At 47.7% G+C, this 24,058-nt stretch overlaps 1 protein-coding gene across 1 annotated transcript; it reads left to right on the forward strand.

Annotated features, from left to right (window-relative positions):
* The first annotated feature begins 4,926 nt into the window (after positions 1–4,926).
* On the forward strand, positions 4,927–23,177 carry fzr (fizzy and cell division cycle 20 related). Its single transcript, XM_089546570.1, has 8 exons — positions 4,927–5,501; positions 8,033–8,242; positions 10,852–11,037; positions 12,011–12,133; positions 13,925–14,074; positions 17,560–17,688; positions 19,823–20,095; positions 21,161–23,177. Exons 1-8 carry the CDS (start codon positions 5,433–5,435, stop codon positions 21,437–21,439), a joined length of 1,419 nt encoding a protein of 472 aa, XP_089402696.1. The 5' UTR covers positions 4,927–5,432; the 3' UTR covers positions 21,440–23,177.
* The last annotated feature ends 881 nt before the right edge of the window (positions 23,178–24,058 follow it).

Consider the following 24,058-nt stretch of genomic DNA (forward strand, 5'->3'; position numbering starts at 1 on the left):
GAACGGACGCTGACTGAAAAAACAGATACACGGCCGCAGCCCGAAGGCTGCAAACCCTTTAACTCCGAAATCTGTTGTTGTTGCGACTGAGAGAAGGATGAAAGGAAAGCGCACGGGCCTGCCAACTGGCTCCAGCCGAGCCACCACCGCTGCCACGTGCAGATAGAGGAGAGTTCTAAGATAATAGGAAAGAGAAAAAGGGAAGAAAAGACGCGCTGAAAAAACGGACGCTGGCTGAAAAAACAGATAAGCGGCCGTAGCCGCGCTTCGTCACCACCTCCTATCTCCGAAATCCGCCGAGCCGCCTAATTATACAGCTGCGACACCTCTCCCCCTCACCACTCACCCCCTACCCGACACGGCGCACGCGCACAGCTGTTTTCGCCGGCGCGCCGCGCCGCCGGCAGCAGCAGCTACTCCGCACCACGTGACCAGCCGGCTCAAGGCCACGGAGCTCAAGGCGTGCCACGATGAAGGCTCGAAGAGCTGGCGTAGTGTAGCTCTCGCTACTACTCGCTACGAAATAAAATTAGACTTCAACTGGTGGATATGAGCTATAGGGAAAGTGCTAGGCGAGTGTATTCGAAGTTAGTGTATGAGGTATATATTAGTTGTGCTGTACTTCAGTACTCTAGCGTAGCCTTGGTTAACCATTGCTCCTTTGCGAAGTGTTCACACTATGTGCTCCCACTATCGGCGGTTCTGGTCATGCATGGATGCTTTTACCATATTTTAAGTAACTGACATTGCTTATATGTTGGTTGAATGTTTAGTGAAGCTTAGGAAAAGATTACTCGAACGTATGTGCGTAACGTTTCAGAATATTGTTACGGTCTAGAAGAAAAGGCATTAGGAATAATGCAGTAACGCCTAAAAAAATGTTATATTGTTATACGCTTCGGTGCTTCCTGAGAGATCGCTGTTTATTACTTTCGCTAGGAGTTCAAAACATACCAATACAAGGAAAAAGACTGGCAAACCATCACCGGTCGAGTAGTCCAATATTAAGGTGCTTCACAGGAAGCCAATATAGGTATACGGCTGGTTTCACTTAACTCGGACCAAGGATTAAAAAAAAGCGGTAAACCGCAGCAAGCTGAAACCACCGATCATTGTTCGCCATCATGTGGCGCTCCCGAGAATATTTTTTATTGCGCTTAATTAGTTAATTAGTTGAGATAAATTATGCAACTTTTCAAATATTCATTTTAGTGCCAAGACCGTTACGTTAGGTTGTAGAGCAGGTTTATAAACAACCGATCTAGTTTATTCTAGCATTGTATCTCCTACGGGGTCCTTTCTTCCGGCACTTAAAGAGAGCCCGCGAAATATGAAAAAATACCACGTGACTGCGCTCATGCGCTACCAAATTGCAGCGCTCTCAACGGCGTTTCGAGCAAACAGAGGGTGCCCGCTGACCGTGGCGAAGTGAACGGCCGCCGCTCTTAGCAGCAGCTTGACAGTGCGTCAGCACTTTCCGCGCGGCTGTTCACTTCGCCACGATCAGCGGGCACGCTCCATTTGCTCGAAACGCCGTTGTGAGCGCTGCAATTTGGTAGCGCACGAGCGCAGTCACGTGGTATTCATATTTCGCGGGCTTTCTTTAGGTGCCGGAAGAAAGGACCCCGTAGGAGATATGATCAAGGGCGTCCGCAGAACTTTTTCCAGGGGGGTGCACCCGATGTCTGGGGATGGGGGAAGCGGTAGGTTTGTAGTTCGTTTTCTACTAGGGCATAAATAATATCCGTAATTCCAAGGGGGGGCAACCGCCCCCCCTTGCCCCCCCTTCCGGACGCCCATGGATATGATGCTACAATAAACTGGATCGGTTGTTCATAAACCTGCTCTACAACCTAACGTAACGGTCTTGGCACTAAAATGAATATTTGAAAATTTGCATAATTTATCTCAACTAATTAACTAATTAAGCGCAATAAAAAATATTCTCGGGAGCGCCACATGATGGCGAACAATGTATCGGTGGTTTCAGGTTGCTGCGGTTTACCGCTTTTTTTTTTTAATCCTTCGTTCAAGTTACGTGAAACACCCTGTATGTATGTGCTTGGGGGTAGTGACAAGCCGACAGTTGTACAAGCTAAGTAGGGCCAAGCATGGCCAGCTGTTGCATACGCATTCTGCCATGAAGGCGCTGATGGTAATGCCATTGCACTCAACTACCGCGTTTTTTTTTTAATTTTGGGCCGAGCGTTTTGTGCAATATATTGGTTCGAAGCCGGTAAATGCCCAGTGTCGCGAAGTCGCGGCATGCCGATTTTGAAGCGAAAAGCTTCACTAGGCCAGTGAACACCGGGTCTGGCGTGCGACGTGATCAATTTTAGCCACAGCGGCGGATGCGCGAGTACACAGCGCGACGTCACTGGAGAGGCGCACGTGGTCGGCGGCGCCGCCGCCGAGCGCGGCTTCGCCGGTCGACCTACGCCGTCGTTCGCGCGCTCTGCGCGTGTTAACCGAGTGTGCATCGGCGCGCGCTCGGCTTCCTCGTATGACGCTACTTGCAGCCGCGTGTTTACCACAGTTACTACGCATGCGGAAGGAGGGCTATATAACGCGCTTGCCTACACCGTTGTCGTGGTGCTCCCAGTGCATTGTGCGCGAACTGCGACAGCCATGACACGTCAAACAAAGCATAACCAGAGCTAAGCCACTGCCAATTTTTTTTTTTAAATCAACAGTGACGCTGACAACTTCACTAATTCGGATTTTCACCATTCGTGAAAAGGTAGTGACTATAATATTTTTCTATGAAGAAATAATGAAGCAATGGATTTCATTCATACAAATGAGCGTGACCTGAGGCGCCTAGATTTTAATGCAAAAAGTAGAGTTACGAGCGAGTTAGCGGAGTTCCTATGCTCGTTCTTATGCTCTTATGCAGTACATTGCACGAGGGCTGTCAGAAGTTCCTGTTGTCACATGCAGAAGCCTCTGATCTATGTCTTATCCATATTTTGTATTCTACGCACTTGTGGCAATTAAAATGGCATCTCGACAGTCGTATTTCAAGTGGCGCTTACGTAAGTAGCAAGGTTAGCAAAAACTTAGAGATACGCCAAACAGCGCCTATTTTTGCTATTGTTTCGTCAGTGTCAAAGAGTGCAGAGCCCCTGGATAAGATTTATAATGTCAGCGTTATAACGTTTTGATTGTAAAACATTTTATTCGCCGGGAAGAGCTTGGCAAGAGGTCGCGTTAAGTGATCGAGAGTACATAGCCCTCGACGACTTTGTCAGCCCACTCCACCGCCAAAACTTGCGTTCTGGGGTCAGAGCTAGCCAGCACGGTCTCCCACCGCTCGAGAGAAGGAGCTGTAACTAGATCACCCGGAGATGGCTCTATTTTGCAGTCCCACAGGATGTGATCGTAGGTAGCACGTTGGCCACAGTGTTTGCAGTTTGGGTTGTAAAGATCTGGATAAATGTGCGCGAGGAGTGATGGGGTGCGTATCGATCTCGTCTGTAGACGACGCCACGTAACCTCTTGTTCTTTAGTAAGTCTTTTGTCTGGAGGGGGGAAAATTCTCCTCTCTAATTTAAAATGATTGGTGAGATCATGATATGTGATCATTGAGTCCTTCGTGAAATTCAGGGAGCCAGACTCATCCACTGCCCGGTCGACGAAACCTCGGGCTTTATTGTGGGCTGCCTCGTTCCCCGGATTCCCCGAATGGGCTGGGACCCATATCAATTCGGAATAATTTGGTGAGAATTTGGTTGCGTTAAGGATTCTAAGGGAGGTGTTTGTAATTCGCCCTTTAGCGAAATTATTGACACCCATTTTGGAATCGCTGAGGATGATGCTCCCTTGGGTATGTGCTAGGGCGAGGGCTATAGCCGCCTCTTCTGCCGTTTCAGAGCATTTCGTTTTGATTGTCGCCGAGACGATGTGGTCACCATTCTCGTTCACAACCACAATTGCAAAGGCATTGGTATTTTTGTATTCTGCCGCATCTACATAAAGTGTTGCAGCGCACTGTCTGTATTTCTTATGTAAGGCTTTGGCTCGTGCTTGTCTTCTACCCTCATGGTGTAAGGGGTGCATGTTTTTGGGGAGTGGTTTGATTAGTAGGGCCGTCCTATAGTCGCGGGGTAAGTCTACTTTAGCATCGTTATTCGTAGGTTGAAAGTTAATTCCGAGCCTGGTAAGAATACTCCTGCCAGTTCTGGAATTGGCTAATCGCGCTGTTTGAGCCATTAAATGGGCTTCTTTCAGTTCATTGTAGGTGTTATGTATTCCTAACCTCATAAGCCTTTCGGTTGAGGCATTTAGTGGGAGTCCTAACGCAGCCTTATAGGCCTGCCGTATCATGCTATCCAATTTGTCCTTTTCTGCTTTCGAAAATTTGAGATAAGGGGTGGCATAGAGTATCCTGCTTAGCGCAAAGGCCTGCACTAGGCGGCATAAATCTCTTTCCCTCACCTCTTGTCTGCGGTTAGCTATGCGGCGGATTAATCGCGCCGTCGCTTCTACCGTGCGTTTTAGCTTAGTGAGTGTGTCAGTATTCTTTCCATTTGTTTGTAAATACAACCCCAGTATTCTCATGGTCTGTACCTCTTTGACAGATCGTCCATTAACATAGACGTTTATTTGCGGGGGGGGATGTCGTGGTACGCCTACCTCTTTGTTTACGACGGATCACGAAGAGTTCAGATTTTTGCTCAGAACAAGTGAGGCCGGATTCCCATGCGCATGCCTCAATGATGTCCACTGCTGCTTGGAGTGTGTCTTCTATGTAGCCTTCGCATCCTTTGGTTACCCAAAGTGTGATGTCATCTGCATAGAACGTGTGAACGTAGCACGCTCCTCTACGAATGTTCAAATAAAGCGCCAAAGACGCTATGCATTGGTGGCGTCGCCGCAAGGGACGCTGCGGAACTAGACCAATAGCGGGGAAGGCTTGTGGCCAAGAGGAGGCGCTAGGAGCGCCGACCGAAGCAACCGCCTTGTGCTGTACGCCATGTACGCCGCCATGCGCACTGTTCGGTTCGTGAGGGTTTGACTGGGATGCGAGTAACTTAAGAGGAAGCGCACTTCGCTTCTTGTAAGCTATTCCTCCAGGACAAACCACACACACCGTCAAAGCATCCCAGCCGAGGCCACCTTGCATCGCGGCGTCCGTCGGTTCTAGCACTGCGTCTCCACTGCGGAGGACGCAGCTGCTGTGCGTGTCGCTCAGTTTTTGTCGTTTCGAGGCACAACTTCGAGCCAAACTGCTCTGAGCAGAACTGCTACGTCCACCTGCTAGTGATCCTGCACTGTCGGCGCTGGAAATAACGCGGTGATCCAGTGCTCTGATGTGAACTCGCTGTGCCAATTCCCACCGTCGGGGCTCAACGGCTCTGCTCGCACGCCTCCTGAATTGCCTCGCTGTTGTTATGAGCGATTTAAAGGGAGCGATTGTGAAAGCCTGAGAGATGGACCCTGAGTACGAAAGACGGCTTCTGCGCAAGGGCAACACCGTTCCCGCATCGCCGTTGAGTCCAGTGAGTAGAAGCATCCTGCTTTCGCTAGCAGCAGCGCAAAGAGTTCGCTCCGTATATTTACTTGTCGTTTGAATGTTTACTCTTCAAAAATTCAAACCAACTGACTGGTAGAGCTCTGTTATTGGTAGTGTGCGAGCGGTGGAACCGGAAAAATTAAGAAAACTTAACTCATGCTGGTCATGTATTTTTTCAATGTGGAGTATCCAGTCGTTTACAAAGAGCTGGCTCCGTTAGTACAGCCCGTTATTCAGCAGTCCGCAGACCATATTTCCCTTTTTGGAAACTTAAACCAAGCTGACATGTTGAAACACGTTCGTCATTTCGTCACTTCGTCACTTCCGTGTGTTGCAAACGGGCGCGCCCATCGCTTGGTCAAAGCGCTAGGTTCTGTATGTTCCGCTTGAACTTGTTGCGTCTGTGTGCCATTTAAATGAAACTTTGAGTGCGTGCATTGCATTTCCGCAATATCTTTTTGTACGTCGAGTTCTAAACGCTTTCGTATAGTCGTTAAATATGTTAATAGCTTACTATCTCCATGGCTGCTATCAGCTGTTGAAGGTTTGTGTAAAGCGAAGTATCAGCCCTTTGGCATTGAAATAAGAAAGCCTTGACTTGCAAGGCTGCCGTTAGCAGCCAGCACTTTTGGACCTCCTTAACTGGAACCCCACACTGATGTAGTTTACGTGTTGGCTGATTAAGTTGTTTGAATACTGGCTGGTACGGTTAACACAGACAAGCAAGCGGGTTGGAGATTGGATTCTGAATGCATTTTTCGAACCTCACAAACTACCAGAGAGGAAACCGACAAGACAATGCATAGACTTAAAACGAGCGGCACCCGTTGTCTAGAAGATTTGAATATGGTTTTGAGAGGCTTAGTTCAAAAAATATATTATTCTTACCATGGAAGATATACGCAGTAAATACCAAACTACAGCTGGTGTAGGTGCCCTCTACGAAGTCTGTGATGCATTGTTTAAGGTGAACTGCATGTCATCATGTCGCCTCACTCCACTTTCCATAGAGCCCGCTGCAGTGGCTTAGTCGTTATGGCGCTCGGCTGCTGACTCAAAAGACGCGGATTCGATCCCGGTTGTGACGGTCAAATTTCGATGGAGGCGAAATTCTAGACTCCCATGAATTGTCTTTCATGACAGTTCCTGCATTGGTTTGTGTGGAAAATGAAAGCCTTCATAGATACTGGTAAATTATTAACAGCAGAAATGAAACGACACTCGCTGTTTTGTTGCGTAACCAACATTTAACCATTTTTCTCACTAAACCTGCGGTAGTTGAGAAAAACGCTGCATTGCTTGGAAAGAATGACCCGTTATTTAAATACCCCACGGGAAAACATTGGCACCACAGGATACATGACAAGGGTTTGGAGGAGTGTGGGGTTTTTCCTGTCACGTGCCGCTGCTGGTCAAGCAACTGGCTCCAAACTGTTATAAATGCCCTCAAGCCATGCAGTTTGCCCTTGAGTAAAATGATATTTTAATTTTTTTTTTATTTACAACCTATCCTCCAGTAACGAAGCATTACATTGAGAGAGTAGGCTAGCAAAAGTAATACTGGGCAATGCCACCAATAAACTGTACAAAAGCAGAAGTTGTACACGATAACAATAAATGAATTATTCACGCTAGTTCTTGTTATACAACCAAAATACTGCGACATAGTGCAAAAGATAATTCTATTATTCCTAAGGTGAGCACAGTGAGCACTGTCAGCTGAGACTGCATCTGCTGGCAAAACGCTCCATTCCGAATATATATTGTTTTCGGAAAGAAGGAAAGTTTCAAGCAATTTGTCCGGCAGGTTATGTCTCTTAAAGGTGCAGTGAAGAGGAATCTGAGCTCGTCTTCTTGCCGCGGGAACTCAATCTACACGTTCCAAGCATTCTTAGAAACATCGATTTATTGCCCTGTGTGGCCGATTTCCCTAATTAAATCAAATTAAAACTCCGGCTCCCGCCTTTTTTTTTTAAATTCTCCCCCGTACGGTGGGCGGAGTCGACCAACGCGTGGAGTGCCTTTCACCCAGTCCTGTGGCGGCTTGCCGCTCTGCCATCGGCCGAGTAATACGTAGTAATCCGTACAAGCAAATAGTCCGCGCGTATTCTTATTTCTGCGGGCTTATTTTGCGGCTATATTATCTGCGAATGAAACTATTTATTCACGAAAACCTAAAAAACAAAATAAAGCGAAAGCGAAGCCTCCACGGAGCTGGCTGAAAGGCACTCCACGCGTTGGTCGACTCCGCCCACTGTACGGGGAGAATTAAAAAAATAAAGGCGGGAGCTGGACGTTAATTGGGTTTAATTAGAGAAATCGGCCACACAGGGCAATAAGTTGAAGTTTCTAAGAATGCTCGGAACGTGTAGATCGAGTTCCCGCGGCAAAAAGACGAGTTCAGATTCCTTTTCAGTGCACCTTTAAGTTTACCTGAGACTTAGTGGGCTGCCACTGCTCTGGTACAGAAGCTGTCTGCAGCTGTTGCTGATGCGTTGTTTCTTGCGGTGCCTCCAGGCTGCATCACCGCGGTCACAGCTGGGTGACCGCTTCATTCCGAGCCGTGCGGGAGCCAACTGGCAGCTGGGGCTTGCCAGGATCCCCGACAGTGCGCAGCGCAGTGTCCTGCCCAAGGCCAAGGACACTAGCGATGGCTCCAAGGACAGCCTGGCATATGCCTGCCTCATCAAGAACGAGCTACTGGGAGCCGGCATTGAGGATGCCAAGGTGAGCCAAAGGCAGTACGGGGCGAAGCTAGCGGAGCCTTTGCAGCTTTATCTGCTAGGATCTAAAGGGTTCCTTTTAAAAAGTGAGGTGCTCTCATGAGAAGTGAAGTCATTTCAATGCTGCCTTGGATGGGGGCTGCTTATGGTTTTAGTTCAACATGTTTGTTTTGACAACTGACAAGTCCAGATCATGAGAGGGAAATAACTAGAAGAATAAGAATGGGGTGGAGCGCATATGGCAGGTTATCTCGGATCAGGAATGGCAGTTTGCCAATATCCCTCAAGAGAAAAGTATACAACAGGTGTGTCTTACCGGTACTCACCTATGGGGCAGAAACGTGGAGGCTAACAAAGAGGGTTGAGCTTAAGTTAAGGACAACGCAGCGAGCTATGGAAAGAAAAATTATAGGTGTGACGTTAGGAGATCGGAAGCGGGCGGAGTGGGTGAGAGAACAGACGTGCGTTAATGACATCCTAGTTGAAATCAAGAGGAAGAAGTGGGCTTGGGCAGGGCATGTAATGCGAAGGCAAGATAACCGCTGGTCCTTAAGGGTAGCGGAGTAGATTCCAAGAGAAGGCAAGCGTAGCAGGGGGCGGCAGAAAATTAGGTGGGCGGATGAGATTAAGAAGTTTGCGGGAATATGGTGGCCGCGGCTGGCGAAGGACAGGGTTAATTGGAGAGACATGGGAGAGGCCTTTGCCCTGCAGTGGGCATAGTCAGGCTGATGATGATGATGATGATGATGAAGAAGTAGTCCCCACTGGCCTGTGTTTCCGATGTCCACGTGCAAGGACAGAAAGAGGTTAATCTTGGAAAAGGAGTTGCTCTCAGTTCTTGATTTAAAGGTGCTGCACATTTAAGGTTGGAATTGAAATTCAAAAGGCCACATCATTACATTATGTGTTGGAATTGCGATAGTGTTAGAAGCCGTTGATGCTTTTGCCAGAAGTGATGTCATTTTCCTTCAGCCATTCAGCAAATTGAGCTTCTGATGACACATTTTTTTTTTATTTTTTTTTGCTGATGAGGCTTCTAATGCTCTCGCATGAAAAGGCAGGAAAACTGCCCGTGTAAATGGGTCTCTGCCAAAACTGTGCGCACATGCAATGAGCGTGGTGAAACTTGCCTGTCAGAAATGCACGATAACTGCACATTTCTCAGTGAGGTTGAAATGCTTTAGAAAAACTACAAGTTTCAAAGTGGAACTGACATACAGGGGTTGGAGTTACTGCAAGATTTTGAATGATTGTCAGAAAGTGTGCCTATGCTTCCTAATGTGGCAGGCTTTGTTTCAAGTGCTGTTAGGTACACATAAACCCACAGCTTTTGCCATGTGAAAAAAACATGTTAAAAAGTGTAAAGACAGTGCCACAGTGATTTTCGTTTTTACTGGAATAAATGTTGACTTGGTTTAAAGTGCTTCTCGTGTCCTTTCTGAGCACAATGGTAACAGTACATAACCGGCTTTACTATTTCGGCGCAGTTGTGTACTTGGGGAGATGACAAGCCTACATTCTTGCCTCTTTGCATGAGATGTCGTGTAAGCGACAAAAGTCTAGGTCAGGGGTTCTCAAACTGGGTTCCGCAGGCTGTCTTCTTGTGTTCCGCGAGAACCCTCACCGGCCCTGACCCGGCAGCTGATATGAGACTGGCTCTGAGTGCTACTGAGCCACGCTTTGACTTGCTCTTAAAAGGGAAGCAGTGCCACCCATCACATTAGTATTTGTATTAATCTGTGCAATAAACATTTAATTTTTGCAACACTTTCTTTGCAAAAATGGCACTCGACCACATTGCTGGTAAGTGAAAGCGGGGCGGGGGGCATGGGGGGGGGGGGGGGGGGGTTCCCTGGAACTTATTGAAGGCTTTTGGGGTTCCTCCAAGCAAAAAAGTTTGAGAACCCCTGGTCTAGGTCATTTCTCTGAATACAGAGGCGTACAGGTGCCCTAGAAGTAAAACAGAGCAATTGAGCAGTGGACCAATTGCTTTCCAGCACCCCGTAGCAGCAGAAACGCATGCAGACAGCAAGGGTCCGGTGGACCCTTTATGCAGTTTTGGCGCTCGCCTTATTGTAGGCACAAGCAGAGCCGCGCTGCTTCGATATCAGTTCGTCAGGGATGCTTTTCAGGCTTAATGCAAGGATTGATCGCTGGCATGCAATGTGCTGAAATAATTGCTTCTTTTGAGACCAGCGCTTTTTGCTTTGTCAGGGATGTGAGCACTTTCAGAGTGCATGCTTGAGTATTTGCCGTGGTTCGCGCTTCACGTGGTGGTAATTCTCCAACTATTAAACCGCGGCGTGACAACAATAAACCCGTGCACGAAGCGTTAAAAACATCCCTGCCGAACACTGATAGAAGCAACGTCACTCTGCCTGTGCTGGAGATAAAGCAAGCTTGAAAACTGCGTGATAGGTCCACTGCACCCTCGTTGTCTGCATGTGCTTCCGCCGCTAGAGCATGCTGGGAAGCAGTTTTTTCACCGCTCGCGTGCTCCCTTGCACTTTTGGGGCATTTTTGCGTAACACTGGCTGCTGCCACCAGCATGTGCCTTCTCCCGAGAAAAAAAAACAGAAAATGTGTCCCGTTCTCTCATTTACCTGTGTGCAGGAGCCGACGGAGGAACGCCGTGTGTCGCAGGGCCACTCGCCAGCGGGCAACCTCTTCCGCTACGGAACGAGTCGCCCGTCCGAGCCGTGGTCGCCCTACAGCCTGTCGCCCGTCAGTGCCAAGAGCCACAAGCTGCTCAGCTCCCCACGAAAGCAGGCACGCAAGATCTCCAAGATACCCTTCAAGGTGCGCTCCGTCCCTTGCCCGTCACCCTCCCTCCCTCATCATTTCCTTTTCTTTAGAGCGCACCCCATTTCTCAAGTCTTATACCCGTGCCACACGGACAGATTTAATGCCATTAAGTGCTTACTGCCTTAAGTTTTAATGGAATTCGTGCGGTGCCACACGCATAAATTTAATGGCAGTAGCCTTACTGCCATTCGCAACCTACTAAGTTCACCACAACTCATTCGCCCGTGCAATGTGTACTCTCGTTCCCATTCCACACGCAGAAAAGCATGCAGCTTTGTCAGTAACAACTTCCTAACCAGTAGGAAATGGTTAATTCTTAACTTTCAGCCAGATGAGGCATCTATACCGCATTTTCGATGTGAAGAGCGTCATTTTAATCAGCCTTATAGACTGGTACTCTTGACTTATGTGCTGACATGCGAGTTTATGGCTACTTTTTCGACTTGTCAAGCAGGAACAGCCGTATTTTCTGGAAAATCGTTTTTACATTACATTTGAACATCATTCCCGATATATTGTGCTCATTAGGAATGTTTATATTCAGATGAAACGTTTGAGTACCTTGCAAGCATTATCGTCATCGTCACTTTCGATAATGGCATTAAATGTGGAGGTGTAGCATCAACTCCGAAAATAATGGCATTAACAAACTTAAGGCCTTAAGCATTTACTGCCATTTCTTGTGCACGTGTGGCACGGGTATTAATTTAAAGAAAAGAAGTGCATAAATTAGGCGAGTAAATACGGTATTCATTTATTTCAGAATACTGTCAATCCCATTTTGTGATTTTTACGGGAGTGGACAAAAACGCCAGGTATACAGAAGTACATTTTCATACTTGATATGCGTAGTGTTCCAGCTTTGGCTTTTGAGTGAGCAGGAGAGTGTGAGCATACCTTTTGTTGATCGGTGCCTCGTGCTCGCACAATTGGTGTGCAGTATGCGCGTGCCGTTCTGCGCTCGCAGGTCCTGGATGCACCCGAGCTTCAGGATGACTTTTACCTGAACCTGGTGGACTGGTCGTCAACCAATGTGCTCAGTGTTGGTCTGGGTGCCTGCGTCTACCTCTGGAGTGCTTGCACCTCACAGGTGAAGACCATTGATGGAAAATGATTGGTGGGGTCAGTGGCTGCCTAAGATGCGGGGCTGCATAAGTCTTACGGTGGGTGTAAGTTGCTGTGTTGCTTGATCTGTCTTTCTGATTTGTAGGCGAGCTAGCCTTGTTGCATTACGAGAAAATTATCTCCTAATCAATCACTGGTAAATAGCCTGTCCCCTCTCATGAGTGTATTAATACTACAGTTGCTGTAATTCCCCATGTAAGGACCTTTGAGGTTGCGAAAATAAAAATATCGTGACAGCTCAGGCATAATGCGAGTTTATTTTGCTTTGCTTGCTTTTGGGAACAAAATGAGTTGCAAGAAATACAGGAATGCCCCCCAAAATCGCCACCTGGTTTTAGCAAATATTGTGCCTTGAACAAAAGTCAGTGGTTCATGACTGTGTAGTAGCCATCTCTTTCTGACATTGCATGTGCTGTCTTTGATGATCAGTAGTGAAAAGAACCGTTTGAGATAATTATGTTGTGCAGTGCAGATGAAGGTTGTTGGTGATGTGAATTGAAATGCTTTTAATGAAATCTGAGGTGGAGGTTAAGGGACAGGCTTTGAACGTTCTTAGCCTCAGGGAACCGTAGTGGCTTTCAGAAGGGGCTGCGAAATCCTATGCATCTTGACTTCCATCCTTTCCTTCCTGCCTAACATCGATGTAAAACAGACGTGTAGGTGCATGAGCCCTCAAAAAATGCCCAGGTTGAATTATTAATGGTGGTCTGCATATTGAAACAGTCTGCCTTAAGCAATTGTAAAACGATTCGGTTCTGAGATGTTGCATTTACGAGTGTAAAGCCATCATTAAGTTGTGTAACTAAAGTGCTCAAATCTGGCTCGTTTTGGTCTAAAATGATGAGAAACATCGTATTGCCGCGAGTCTTTGTAGCGTTTGTTTGTTGTGTTTATTTGTTCATGCTTCAAGGCTGCCGGCACGCCGCTTTATCGCTTCGTTTGTGACGCAAGACGCGCCTAGGATTATCTCGATGGATCGCATCTGGACGGAGCTGACTCTAGTTTGTGCCAGAGTGTTCTAGTAACTTCTAAAGGTTTATCTCGAAGATTCGCTATCGGCTTTAAAAAGAGTATGGCCGACAGTGGCGGGCATTCTGTTCGACGACCGCCGAGCACGCTTGTTGCTACGCCGCCGCCGAGTGATTCAGTTCTTTGCGGGCGCAAGTCAGCCCAAATGAAGAGTTTCGTTTCGAAGACGTTCTCGCTGGTTTCCTGTTCGCCGTACTGCAGTCACCACTACGTGACAGTATTAAGCACGAATACATGCTTTTCAATTTGTTCTGAGACATTGCGTTTTCGAGTGTAAAGCTGTCATTGAGTTGTGTAACGAAAGTGCTCAAAAACGCTTGTTTCGGCCTAAATGGGTGAGAAACACTGTTTTAAGCACGACTACCTGCTTTTCACGCTGTTCTGAGTGGGCAAGAAGAGTGTGGGGTTGAGGTTTGTATGAATTTAGGTTTTCTGGGAAGTGAGAAAGCACTACAAGGAACCCAAGGGCACTACAGAACTCAGCTCGAGAACACGTGCTTTAAGCTGCTGGCACAAATCAGCAGTTTTGCCTGTCACAGCTTGTGGTGGCATGCATGTGACCATGGGCTCTCACAGCCAGGTTCAACTCTGTGATCTGGTAGGGTAGTGCATCTGGGCTTAGTTGTACATCATTGTTACCACAGGTTGCTGGGGAAGCATCTTGAGCTGAAGGCGTGGTAGGGGACAGTGTTGTGAGCTTTCTGTTCTCTTCCCTCTGCACCTGCAGGTGACGCGCCTGTGTGACCTCTCGAGTGAGGGTGACTCGGTGACCTCTGTGGCATGGGCTGAGCGCGGCCACCTGGTGGCGGTGGGCACCCACAAGGGCCTAGTCCAGGTCTGGGACGTGGCCGCCTCCAAGCAGACAGCGCTGCTACAGGTACAGACGTCTGTTGAAACAGTGCACATCTGTAGGATAAGTTAGTTTAAATTGCATCTTTAAGTGACGTAGTGCGGCTTTTGTTTTGTTACTGAATGTCGTGTAGCTTTAAAAGGGTGGTTAAAAAGAAAAGAGAGCTGTGCTTCTGATGTCTAAATGATCTCAACCAGCTGCTTAATTCATTTCACATTTTGCATATTAGGATGGTAGAGATGCTTGTTTAGCACCACGGGAGTTTGCAGTGTGTTTTTGTGCAAAATAAATTGGCACTCTTTGCTTTTTGCAGAAGTGACAGGCAAAAGGAAGCAGAGTCTCAAGGCACAAAAAAACACCTGTGCCATTTATCAGTAGAAAGCCAGATACCCAGCACGAAGTCTTTTAGAGCCTTTTTGTCACCCGCCGCGGTGACTTTGTGGTTAGGGCGCTCAGCTGCTGAGCCCGAAGACGCACAGATTCGATCTAGACCACGGTAGCTGCATTTCGGTTGAGGCAAAATGCAAAGGATGTCCGTGTGCTGTGCAGTGTCAGTGGACATTAAAGAACCCCAGGTGATGAGAATTAATCTGGAGCCCTCCGCTACGGTGTCTCTCATAACCTGTGTGTCGCTTCAGGACGTTGAACGCCCCCCTGATACCATACCATAACGTACTGTCTTTGGCAAAAGTAACCAAGCAGTGGGATTTGTTCCTCAGATGTGTAGTGAAGCACTTAGCATCCTTTAAAGGGACCATGAAATGCTATGTACTGAGGTCAGGAAAAACGCGCTAGTGATCAGTATTCAATCGCTCATCACCTGACCGTAAAATTTCTAAGCTAGCTTTATTAACACCAAAGATATTGGCAAGTAAAAACTTATGGTCCTCCTCTCCTCCTCAACTCATACACCCTGACGCACCAGAAAAAAAAAATAAGGAAAACAGGTCAGGACTGCACTCCCCCGTGCCACATCTAGCACCATCCCGCCGTCTCTACCTGATCACGCCCAATGGAAAGGCTAGCCCAGGCTGCCCACAAACGTCGTCGAGTAGGGGATGTGCGGGGAGGTGTCACCGTAATCGGTTGTGAGCTACTGCTAGCAGCGATTTAAAAAATTATTTGTAAATTATAGGATCCACTCAGAGCTTTTAAATTTGACTTGAATACTCGCAAAGGCCATCTCTCCACATATGTTGCACTAGAATATGACCGTCAAAATCATTTCAGGGTACTTTTAAGCTCCAAATTCGATTTAAGGTAAAGAGAGCCTTCGTCATCACCTTTCGAGACCTTTTGGTCTTTAGGGGTGCCATAGGGGCTCCACTGCATGGCTGGGGAACAAACCCCATTGCTTGGTTAATTTTGGCCAAGACAGTACTTCTTGGGGGCACTTCACGCTCACACTGACAGATGGCGCCGCTGCTCACTGGGCAGTAGTCTGCAGAACTTTGTCATTTTGTGGGCTTACATGGCATACGCACAACAGAAAGAATGGTGGTGGCTAGCAGACGGAAAGATGCGTGCTGTGGCGTGTGTAAAAACATGACATCAAAGGCACTACATTGGGCTGCATGATTTGTGAGCTTTGCAGAAGGATGCCTTGTGTTGAAGGGTTGGCCCTTCTCCTTGGCAGCTTTAAAGGGACACTGAGGAGAGCACTATTAATATATTTTTTATACCAAAATCCGATAGTTCGGCATGTCATGGCTTTGTTGCCACTTGGCCGGCAGCGAAAAATGCATTTATTTCTAAGAAATTTGGATTCGAAGTTGAAAAGGTTTTTCCCGCCGCTGTGATTCAAACTTGGGATTCGGCTATGACGACAGAGGACTAAGTGACGTGAAACATGACGTGATGCAGACTCCGTGATTTCTGCCTGCCAGCAGTGCGGCCTAGCAGCAGCCGAAAAGAAAGCTACCGCCGGCCGCACGTTGAAGGCATCTATCGGCTATTGCGGCCGTCGCTACAGTCGCTTCGCTTACGTTTGCACCGGCGTTTTGCGAGCGTTACGATGGATCTCGTTCTCGAAGTCGTCAACGAAGTTCTCGCAAATAGACACCTTTAGCATACCGTGTACCTTGATACCGCTAGCGGAATACCGGGAGCCCGCCTAACGCCGGCGAGCAGGCGCTGATTGGTCCCGATGCTTCAGGCGAGCGCGTAGCTGCCCGGCACGTGGCGCCATCTGGCGACGTCAAGGAGATTTGCGCATGCATTGGCTGCGCCTCAGTGATTTGTGCTTCTCGTGTCCTAGCGTTGCTAGAACCATTGGTTCCAGCAACACTGTTTTGTTATATGACGTCATGACGCTTGTACTTGCGAGTTTGGCCTGTGGCGGCGATACCTGTATTTTGGTTCTTGCTCTTTTCTACGTTACAAGAGCTTTGTTGTCAGTATGAGTGGCGTTTTTGTAATCAGGAGCAGGTATTCTGTCGATACAAGCCAACTTCAATTTCTCCTCAGTGTCCCTTTAAGGGGGGGACATGGGTCTTAGATAATTTTTTTTTTATTTACTGACCAAATGCACTGAAACTGTACAGACTTATTCAGTTTTTTCTGCTGATTTCAAATACGAAATTTGTTTATTTGTAGGCCGATTAGTTCCTGAGATATTAATATATATCATGCCATTGTCTGCTCGAACAACAGAGAAAAAAATGGGCCACCAGAAATTTAATTTTAATACGTGAGCAGATACTACAATGTGTGAGGAATGCAACGCTGGAAGCAGTTTTCAGTTTTTTGTCCGTGTGGACAATTGGGCGTAATAGTTAGTTTTCAAGTAAGTTAACCAGACATACAGTGCCAGAAAACACGACACACATGAAACTAACTACTAAGCCCATTTGTCCACACGGACAAAAAACTGAAAACTGCTTCCAGCGTTGCATTCCTCACACATTGTAGTATCTACCCACGTATTAAAATTAGATTTCTGGTAGCCCATTTTTTTTCTATTGTTTCAGCAGACAATGGCAGGATATATATTAATATCTCAGGAACTAATTGGCCTAGAAATAAACAAATTTCGTATTTGAAATCAGCCGAAAAAACTGAATACGTATGTGCAGTGTCATTGCATTTGGTCTGTAAATAAAAAAAAAAAGCTCTAAGACCCATGTCCCCTACTAAAGCAGTGTCAATTAATGCTAAGCGATAGCAATGTTCGTTATGTGGCATATTATGGCACTGCGCACACCGCCTGGCAACTCTCTTGAGGTGTGTTTTTCTTCATTGGTGACACAACACACAACACCAACACGCGTAGTTCCCGTTCAGACAGCCTTTATTCCTCTGCCTCTTTTCCACACCATCCTGTGCCTATCGCCCTCGTGTGTTTATTCTTGCAACTAAAGGGTACGAGAGCATCGCTTTGTGACACTGCCTGCAACTCGATGTGTTGTAGCAGATACCTTACTGATGCCACACGCTCCTGACATGTGTGCCCACCCGAGACACTGTCACCTTGTTTTCGTTGCACGTTCTGAAATGCCCGGCAATATGTGCAGGGCCATTCGGCACGGGTGGGGGCGCTGGCATGGAATGGAGACGTGCTGTCGTCAGGCTCGCGGGACCGCCTTATCCTGCAGCGGGATGCTCGGACACCCACGGGCGGCGCACCTGAGCGGCGGCTGCAGGTAAGCTCAACTCTGCAGTGAGGAGAAGTTCCGTTTTGCTTACGTATGTGCCGGTAGGTGTGTTGCCCGGCAGTGATGAAATGCTGCCAGGTTCATTAACTGTGCAGCGTTGTTTAATGCACAGGGCTGCGATGCTTGGTTGCCAGTGTTTGCCCTCAATTTTTCCCCAAAATGTGGTCTTATTTTATCTCTTATGGCAACCTTTTGACCTTGGTGGCGCCACAATGATTCGCATGTGCTTTTACAGCGAGAGCTGTTAGTGGCACGGACCCTTGAATCTACAGCGTTGGTGTAGACGTCCACAATGGGTCATGTAGCCATTGGTTTGCACCACATGACCGATGCATCACACACGGTGGGGGAAGCTCTGCACTGTAGGAGTATTGCACGGATCTGGCAGCTAAGGCATAGAGCTGCAGGGCTGCTGCACGGTGAGGGTGAGGGGAAATGGAGGTGCAGTGCGGAGGTTGAATATTTGCAGCTACAATGCAATGCAGTGGGAGAGATTCAGGTGCCGTGGCACGACACTAGAGGGCACGTTGTGACAACTGCTTGGTTCTTGCATTACCTACCGTGGCATAAACGTTCGTCAGTTTTTGTGCCGACAACTGCTGGGGGCTTCCTTCATCATTCTCACTGCGATAGGAGCAAAAAAATAATTATTAAATTAAAATTAAAATTATTATGTAAGTTCACTGTGTAGTAATGCTTTTGCATAATGTAAAGGGAACTTTTTGTGGGATTAGCTAGACAGAAACACAGCTACAGCAATGCACAGCCTGTTAAGTTAGCTTTTGTGGTGCCAAGTGATACCATAGCGGCCGTTCTTTTGACACTGTTGCGCTTCACCTTCGGTTGCAAGCACCACCTGGCTACCTGAGCGACCCAAGATCAGAAACTGACAAGATAGCCACCTTACAAAAACTTAATGCCCTTCCAGCCACCATGGTGGCTGATTGGTTATGGTACTTGGCTGCTGAGTCAAAAGACGCGAGTATGATCGCAACCGTGGCGGTCGCATTTCGATGGAAGTGAAACGCCAGAGGTCGGTGCACTCTGCAGTGTCAAGAGCCCCAGGGGGTCAGAACTATCAGGAGCCCCCCACTACAGCATCTCTTAGTCTGAGTCGCTTTGGGACGTTTAGCCCAATAAAACCATAAACAATAAACCTTAGTGCCCTTCCGCTCCCCATCTAGTGGTCTTGGGCCTTCCTTTCTGAATAAGTTCGTTAAAGGTGCACTGAAGAGGAATATGAACTCGTTTTTTTGCTGTGGGAATTCGATCACACGTTCCAAGCATTCTTACTAACCTCAAATTATTTCCTGTGCGACCGATTTCCCTAATTTAAATTGGATTAACGTTTTTTTTTTTTAATTCCCGCAGACCGTAGGAGAAGTCATTTAACCTGCTGAGTGTCTTTCAGGCAGTCAGGTGACGGCTTTGCTTTCGCTTTTATTTAGTTTTTTAGGTTTCCGTGTATAAATACATCTAGTCAGGGACTACATAGCTGCCATTTAGGCCCACGGAAATAAAAATACGCATGGACTTTTTGCTTCCGACGATCACTACGTATCACTCCGCTGATGGCAGAGCAGCAAGCCGCCACGGGACTGGGTGAAAGGTTGGTTTACCCCTCCCACCGTCTGCGGGGAATGAAAAAAAAAGGGGGGGGGGGGGGGCAGGATGTTTAATCAGATTTAAATTAAGGAAATCGGCCGCACAGGGCAATAATTTGAAGTTTTTAAGAACGTTCGGAATGTGTAGTTTGAATTCCCACGGTGAAAATACAAGTTCAGGTTCCCCTTCAGTGCACCTTTAAATCATTTCTTACAATTTGATAGTCGGCCAATGTCAAGGTCAGCCAGTGTCAGGGTCAGCCAGTGTCAGGGTCAGCCAGTGTCAGGGTCAGCCAGTGTCAGGGTCAGCCAGTGTCAGGGTCAGCCAGTGTCAGGGTCAGCCAGTGTCAGGGTCAGCCTATGTCGAGGTCAGCAAATGTAGGGGTCAGCCAAGATGCCATCATTATCACTGCAGGCAAGCACATGATGAGTCCCCACAGGCACTCTCCACAAAGCTTTGCTCTTAGTGACACTTGATATCCCTCTGAGGTAATGTGTCAGTGTGTCTTGTTGTGCAGGGCCACCGGCAGGAAGTGTGCGGCCTCAAGTGGTCCCCCGACAACCAGCATCTGGCGTCGGGTGGCAACGACAACAAGCTGCTGGTGTGGAACCTGAGCAGCAGCACGCCCGTGCAGAGCTACACGGAGCATGTGGCAGCGGTCAAGGCCATCGCCTGGTCCCCGCACCAGCACGGCCTGCTGGCCAGCGGCGGGGGCACCGCCGACCGGTGCATCCGCTTCTGGAACACCCTCACGGGGCAGCCCATGCAGTGCGTTGACACGGGCTCCCAGGTGAGGGACCTCACATGTCTGACACGTGGCTCGACGTTCGAGACCCCAATATGCACACTGTTCTCACACGTTAAGCTCCACTGTCTGTGCATAAACAAGTGCATGTAATGTGGACAGACGTCCTGAGTTGGGCCATCTTCTGCGTTGTTGTTTGCTACCTGCGTGTCATTTTTTCGAGTTATTGTTTAGCATGCATTTGTTGCAAAAGAAATCAGCTGTTATTTTCTCCATGGGTATTTGGCTTCATGTCTATGCTAGCATTTTCCTGAGAATCGTAAAGGGGCTTCACGGTTTCCGCGAAACTGCAAGACTGCCGATTACTAAAGCCGCGTAACTAAAGATTCAGTGACAGCTGTTTGTGGTGATAAGTATGCCGTTTGCCATGCTAGTTTTCCTGGAGCAGACTTGCGTGACTGCTTTCTCCGCGCTGCTCGTAACACTCTTCGCGGAGCAGCGATTATAGGACCCCACTGACGTCAAATGCTCTAATTTGTGTCGGCTTCTACCTGTATGTGCCGAAGGGGGCCTGTCGCTGCCATCTTGAGTACAGTCTGCTTTGTTATCCGACTGAGGGAGTATTGTATAGCCACCACCAGAGAGGAGGAGAGATGCCTCCAAACTGCCTTCTCACTAGAAGCTGCTTTCCTGCATAGCTTGGAACAGAATGGCAGACCTTCGCACAACTCTGCTCCCTGTGGGAGCATATACAGGAACACTATGCTATGCCATTGATTGGCGCCCTCTAAGTGCTAGTTCACACTGCTGTGCACAGAGGGCGTCACAAATTTATAGTCTGGCAAGCAGAGCCACTCCCCTTTTCTTTTGGTTTCCTCTTCGTGTTTTGCCATCGTCGCAGAACTGAGAAACATGCCTTTAATCGCTGTCGCAGTAAAACATTGCAGTTCTCCCTTCCTGCTCCCAGCATGACTTGTTTGCGAAGAACCACATCCAACATCAAATGGCTGCTAGCACAGCATTTGTGTTTTTATTTTTGTGGTATCATGGTAGCACTGTTGTCAGTTTCTACAATTGTTTTCACATTGCTACGCATGTCCTTGTTTGCAGGTGTGCAACCTGGCATGGTCCAAACATGCATCGGAGCTTGTGAGCACTCACGGCTACTCACAGAACCAGATCCTTGTCTGGAAGTACCCCTCTCTGGCCCAAGTTGCCAAGTTGACGGGACACTCGTACCGGGTGCTCTACCTCGCGGTGTCGCCCGACGGCGAGAGTGTTGTCACAGGTGCCGGCGACGAGACCCTGCGCTTCTGGAATGTGTTCAGCAAGGCGCGGTCTCAGCGGGAAGCGCGGTCGGCGCTCAGTCTCTTTGCGAGCATACGCTGAGCCGCTGCGACAGACACGTGGTATAAACGTGCCGGACTTCGTAATATAAACAAAGGGAGAGCAACGTATGGGGTGTGTCAGTGCCCATGCCTGCCAGCCATTACCGGTCAATGAATTGAGTGTGCGGGATTGCCATCATGGACAGGGCATCGTGTGGTCAGCTATGCATCGAGCCTGTTACGGGCCTAGCTGCGGAGACTCGGAGTTAGAAGCATCATGCTGACTGTGCCATTGAGCGTGCTGCCAACTGATGGATCCAGTTCTGGAAATATACACTTTTTTTTTTTTTGGTTATAGCAAAGCTTTACCCTTATGTTGGCCTTAGTGTGCTTCGGACCACTGTTTTAAGTTTTCAGCTTTGCAGTGGCACTACTTTTGCACGCAAGCATTGTGGTGGCCGTCTTGTACCTGCCCCTTTGGCCAGTTTAGTTGCCCTGGTGTGTTAGTTTGTGGTGTGAATATCGCTCTGTCCACTGGAATCAGCTGCTTGCACTGTGTTGGCATTTTTTGTTTGTTTTATTACCTCCTATTTAAGCCTTCTAGCTAACTAAAAGTTCATGCCAATTGTTGACAAAATCGAGGGAATAAACTTAGCCGCTTGCCGCAGAATGCTGCACAAAATGTGTCCGAATCTGTCGGCGCTAGTTGTGTTCAGGCCAGTGCAACATTGAGTGACATACAGTGGCTGTGAGTAATTCACTGTTATTGACCACACATGTGAAGTGGTTTTGGGTAACCTTTTATTTTTGTTTATGTCAGTAGCTGATGGTGCTCTGTATCATAATAGAGAGTGCACTGGTGGCCGTGTTGATATGCAAGCCTTTTATTTATATAAATTGAGTTCAGACTGCTGGCTGATGCAAACCTTGCAGGGTTGGTTTGAGCGAAACAAGTGACCTGTTTCGTACCGACATTTTAATCAGTCACAAACTGTGCCCAGTCGGGGTCTGCATGAATAAGTGTTGTTGCTTCAAAGCTGCATTTGTGACCGTGTTTGTTTCTGTTAATGTCGAGAATTCTCACATCTAAATTAGCTACAGGTGTATCTTGGCACCTCCTCTGTACAAGTCACTGTTGGAGCACAAGTCGACGGATAATTGTGTTCAGAGCACGATTGGTGTTTAGTAAAGTTGTTCCATTCTGGGAAACACGTGTGATCCCTAGATTCACTGTGACCAGTATATCACGTGAAACGTCATGCATTTTTAATTTATTTCATTGAGATATTAGGCATCGTTACAGTGAGCATTTGTATTGGGAGCCGGTGCAGTTTACGTGCCTTGAATCGGCTGTAATGCGGAAAGCATTTTGCTTGGCTCAAAACTTTTTGCCATATTAGCCTGTAGAGTGTTCAACATCGTATTGTAGCATTTGTACAGAGGAGATGCAGAAATTGTTACTGATAAAAGCTTCACAAGCAGTGACCCCGTCCCGTTGGGTATTGTGGTATAATAAAAGCTGTAAGCCATTATATGGATTACTGTACATAGCACTGGAAATGGCGTATCAGGCTGATTTAAGGGGTCCATTGCTGCTTTGGCACTGCATAACTTATAGAAGCAATCAACACTTTTTCATGCTGAAGCATGTCCTGTGGTGGCTTTTTATTATTTTTTGTTATTTTGGCGCATGTTGCTGCCAATGTCAATGAAATTGTGTTTTGTGTTCAAACCACTTCTGTGGATAACTGTCTGCAATGAAGAGCAAGGAATGCTCAATAAACTGATGCTGCACCCTTGCTATGTTTCAACTGTATTTTGCTAGGAAATGTCATTATCTTCGTCAGTCTGACTACACATCCACTTCTGAAGACAGGTCTTCCTTATAGATCTTCAGTTAACCTTATCCAGAGCCAGTTGTGGCCCCTTATCGTTGCAAATTTCTTAAAGGGGGGTTGCACAGAGATGAAATCACGAAAAATGGAAAAAAAGTTCGGGGACACTTAAGCGCCGCCTTAAGGGCATGATGCAACAGGGGTGGTTCTTGCCCATGCAGACATGGACACTGTTTTCTTTTTCACAGTCACTCGCAACCCGAGTGTCAGGGGTTTGATTCTCATGTTGGCTGCGTAGGTGCGGTTACTAGGAATACAGCTATGGATGTTGGTCAAATTGCTAGGAATATTTATCTTTCCTTTGTAGCCATATGGCTGCGCTCAGGTGGATGTCAATGAGTAACTACTCCCTTATTAGCAATAGGTGTGCTGCGAAGCAGCTTGAGAGCAGACTCTTGTAATGCGAGTTGTCATCTGCTCCATGTTTGTGAGCCGCCGCGGTGGCTCAGCGGTTATGGTGCTCGGCTGCTGACCCAAAAGACACGGGTTCGATCCCGGCCGCGGCGGCTGGAATTTCTTTGGAGGAGAAATTCTAGAGGCCTGTGTACTGTGCGATGTCAGTGCACGTTAAAGAACCCCAGGTGGTCGAAATTTCCGGTGCCCTCCACTACGGCGTCTCTCATAGCCTTAGTCGCTTTGGGACGTTATAAACCCCATAAACCAAACCAAACCAAACCATGTTTGTGAGGGTGAGGAGGAAGACTGCGGCCGATGGCCTGTGTGCTTTTATTGCAAAGCAATACTACTTTAACTTTCAGCTCCTCGCGTGGCGAGGCCGCGGTAGC

Source organism: Amblyomma mixtum, chromosome 1 (assembly GCF_055824585.1).
Source record: "Amblyomma mixtum isolate Tamu chromosome 1, ASM5582458v1, whole genome shotgun sequence".
In the NCBI taxonomy this organism is placed as follows: Eukaryota; Metazoa; Arthropoda; class Arachnida; order Ixodida; family Ixodidae; genus Amblyomma; species Amblyomma mixtum.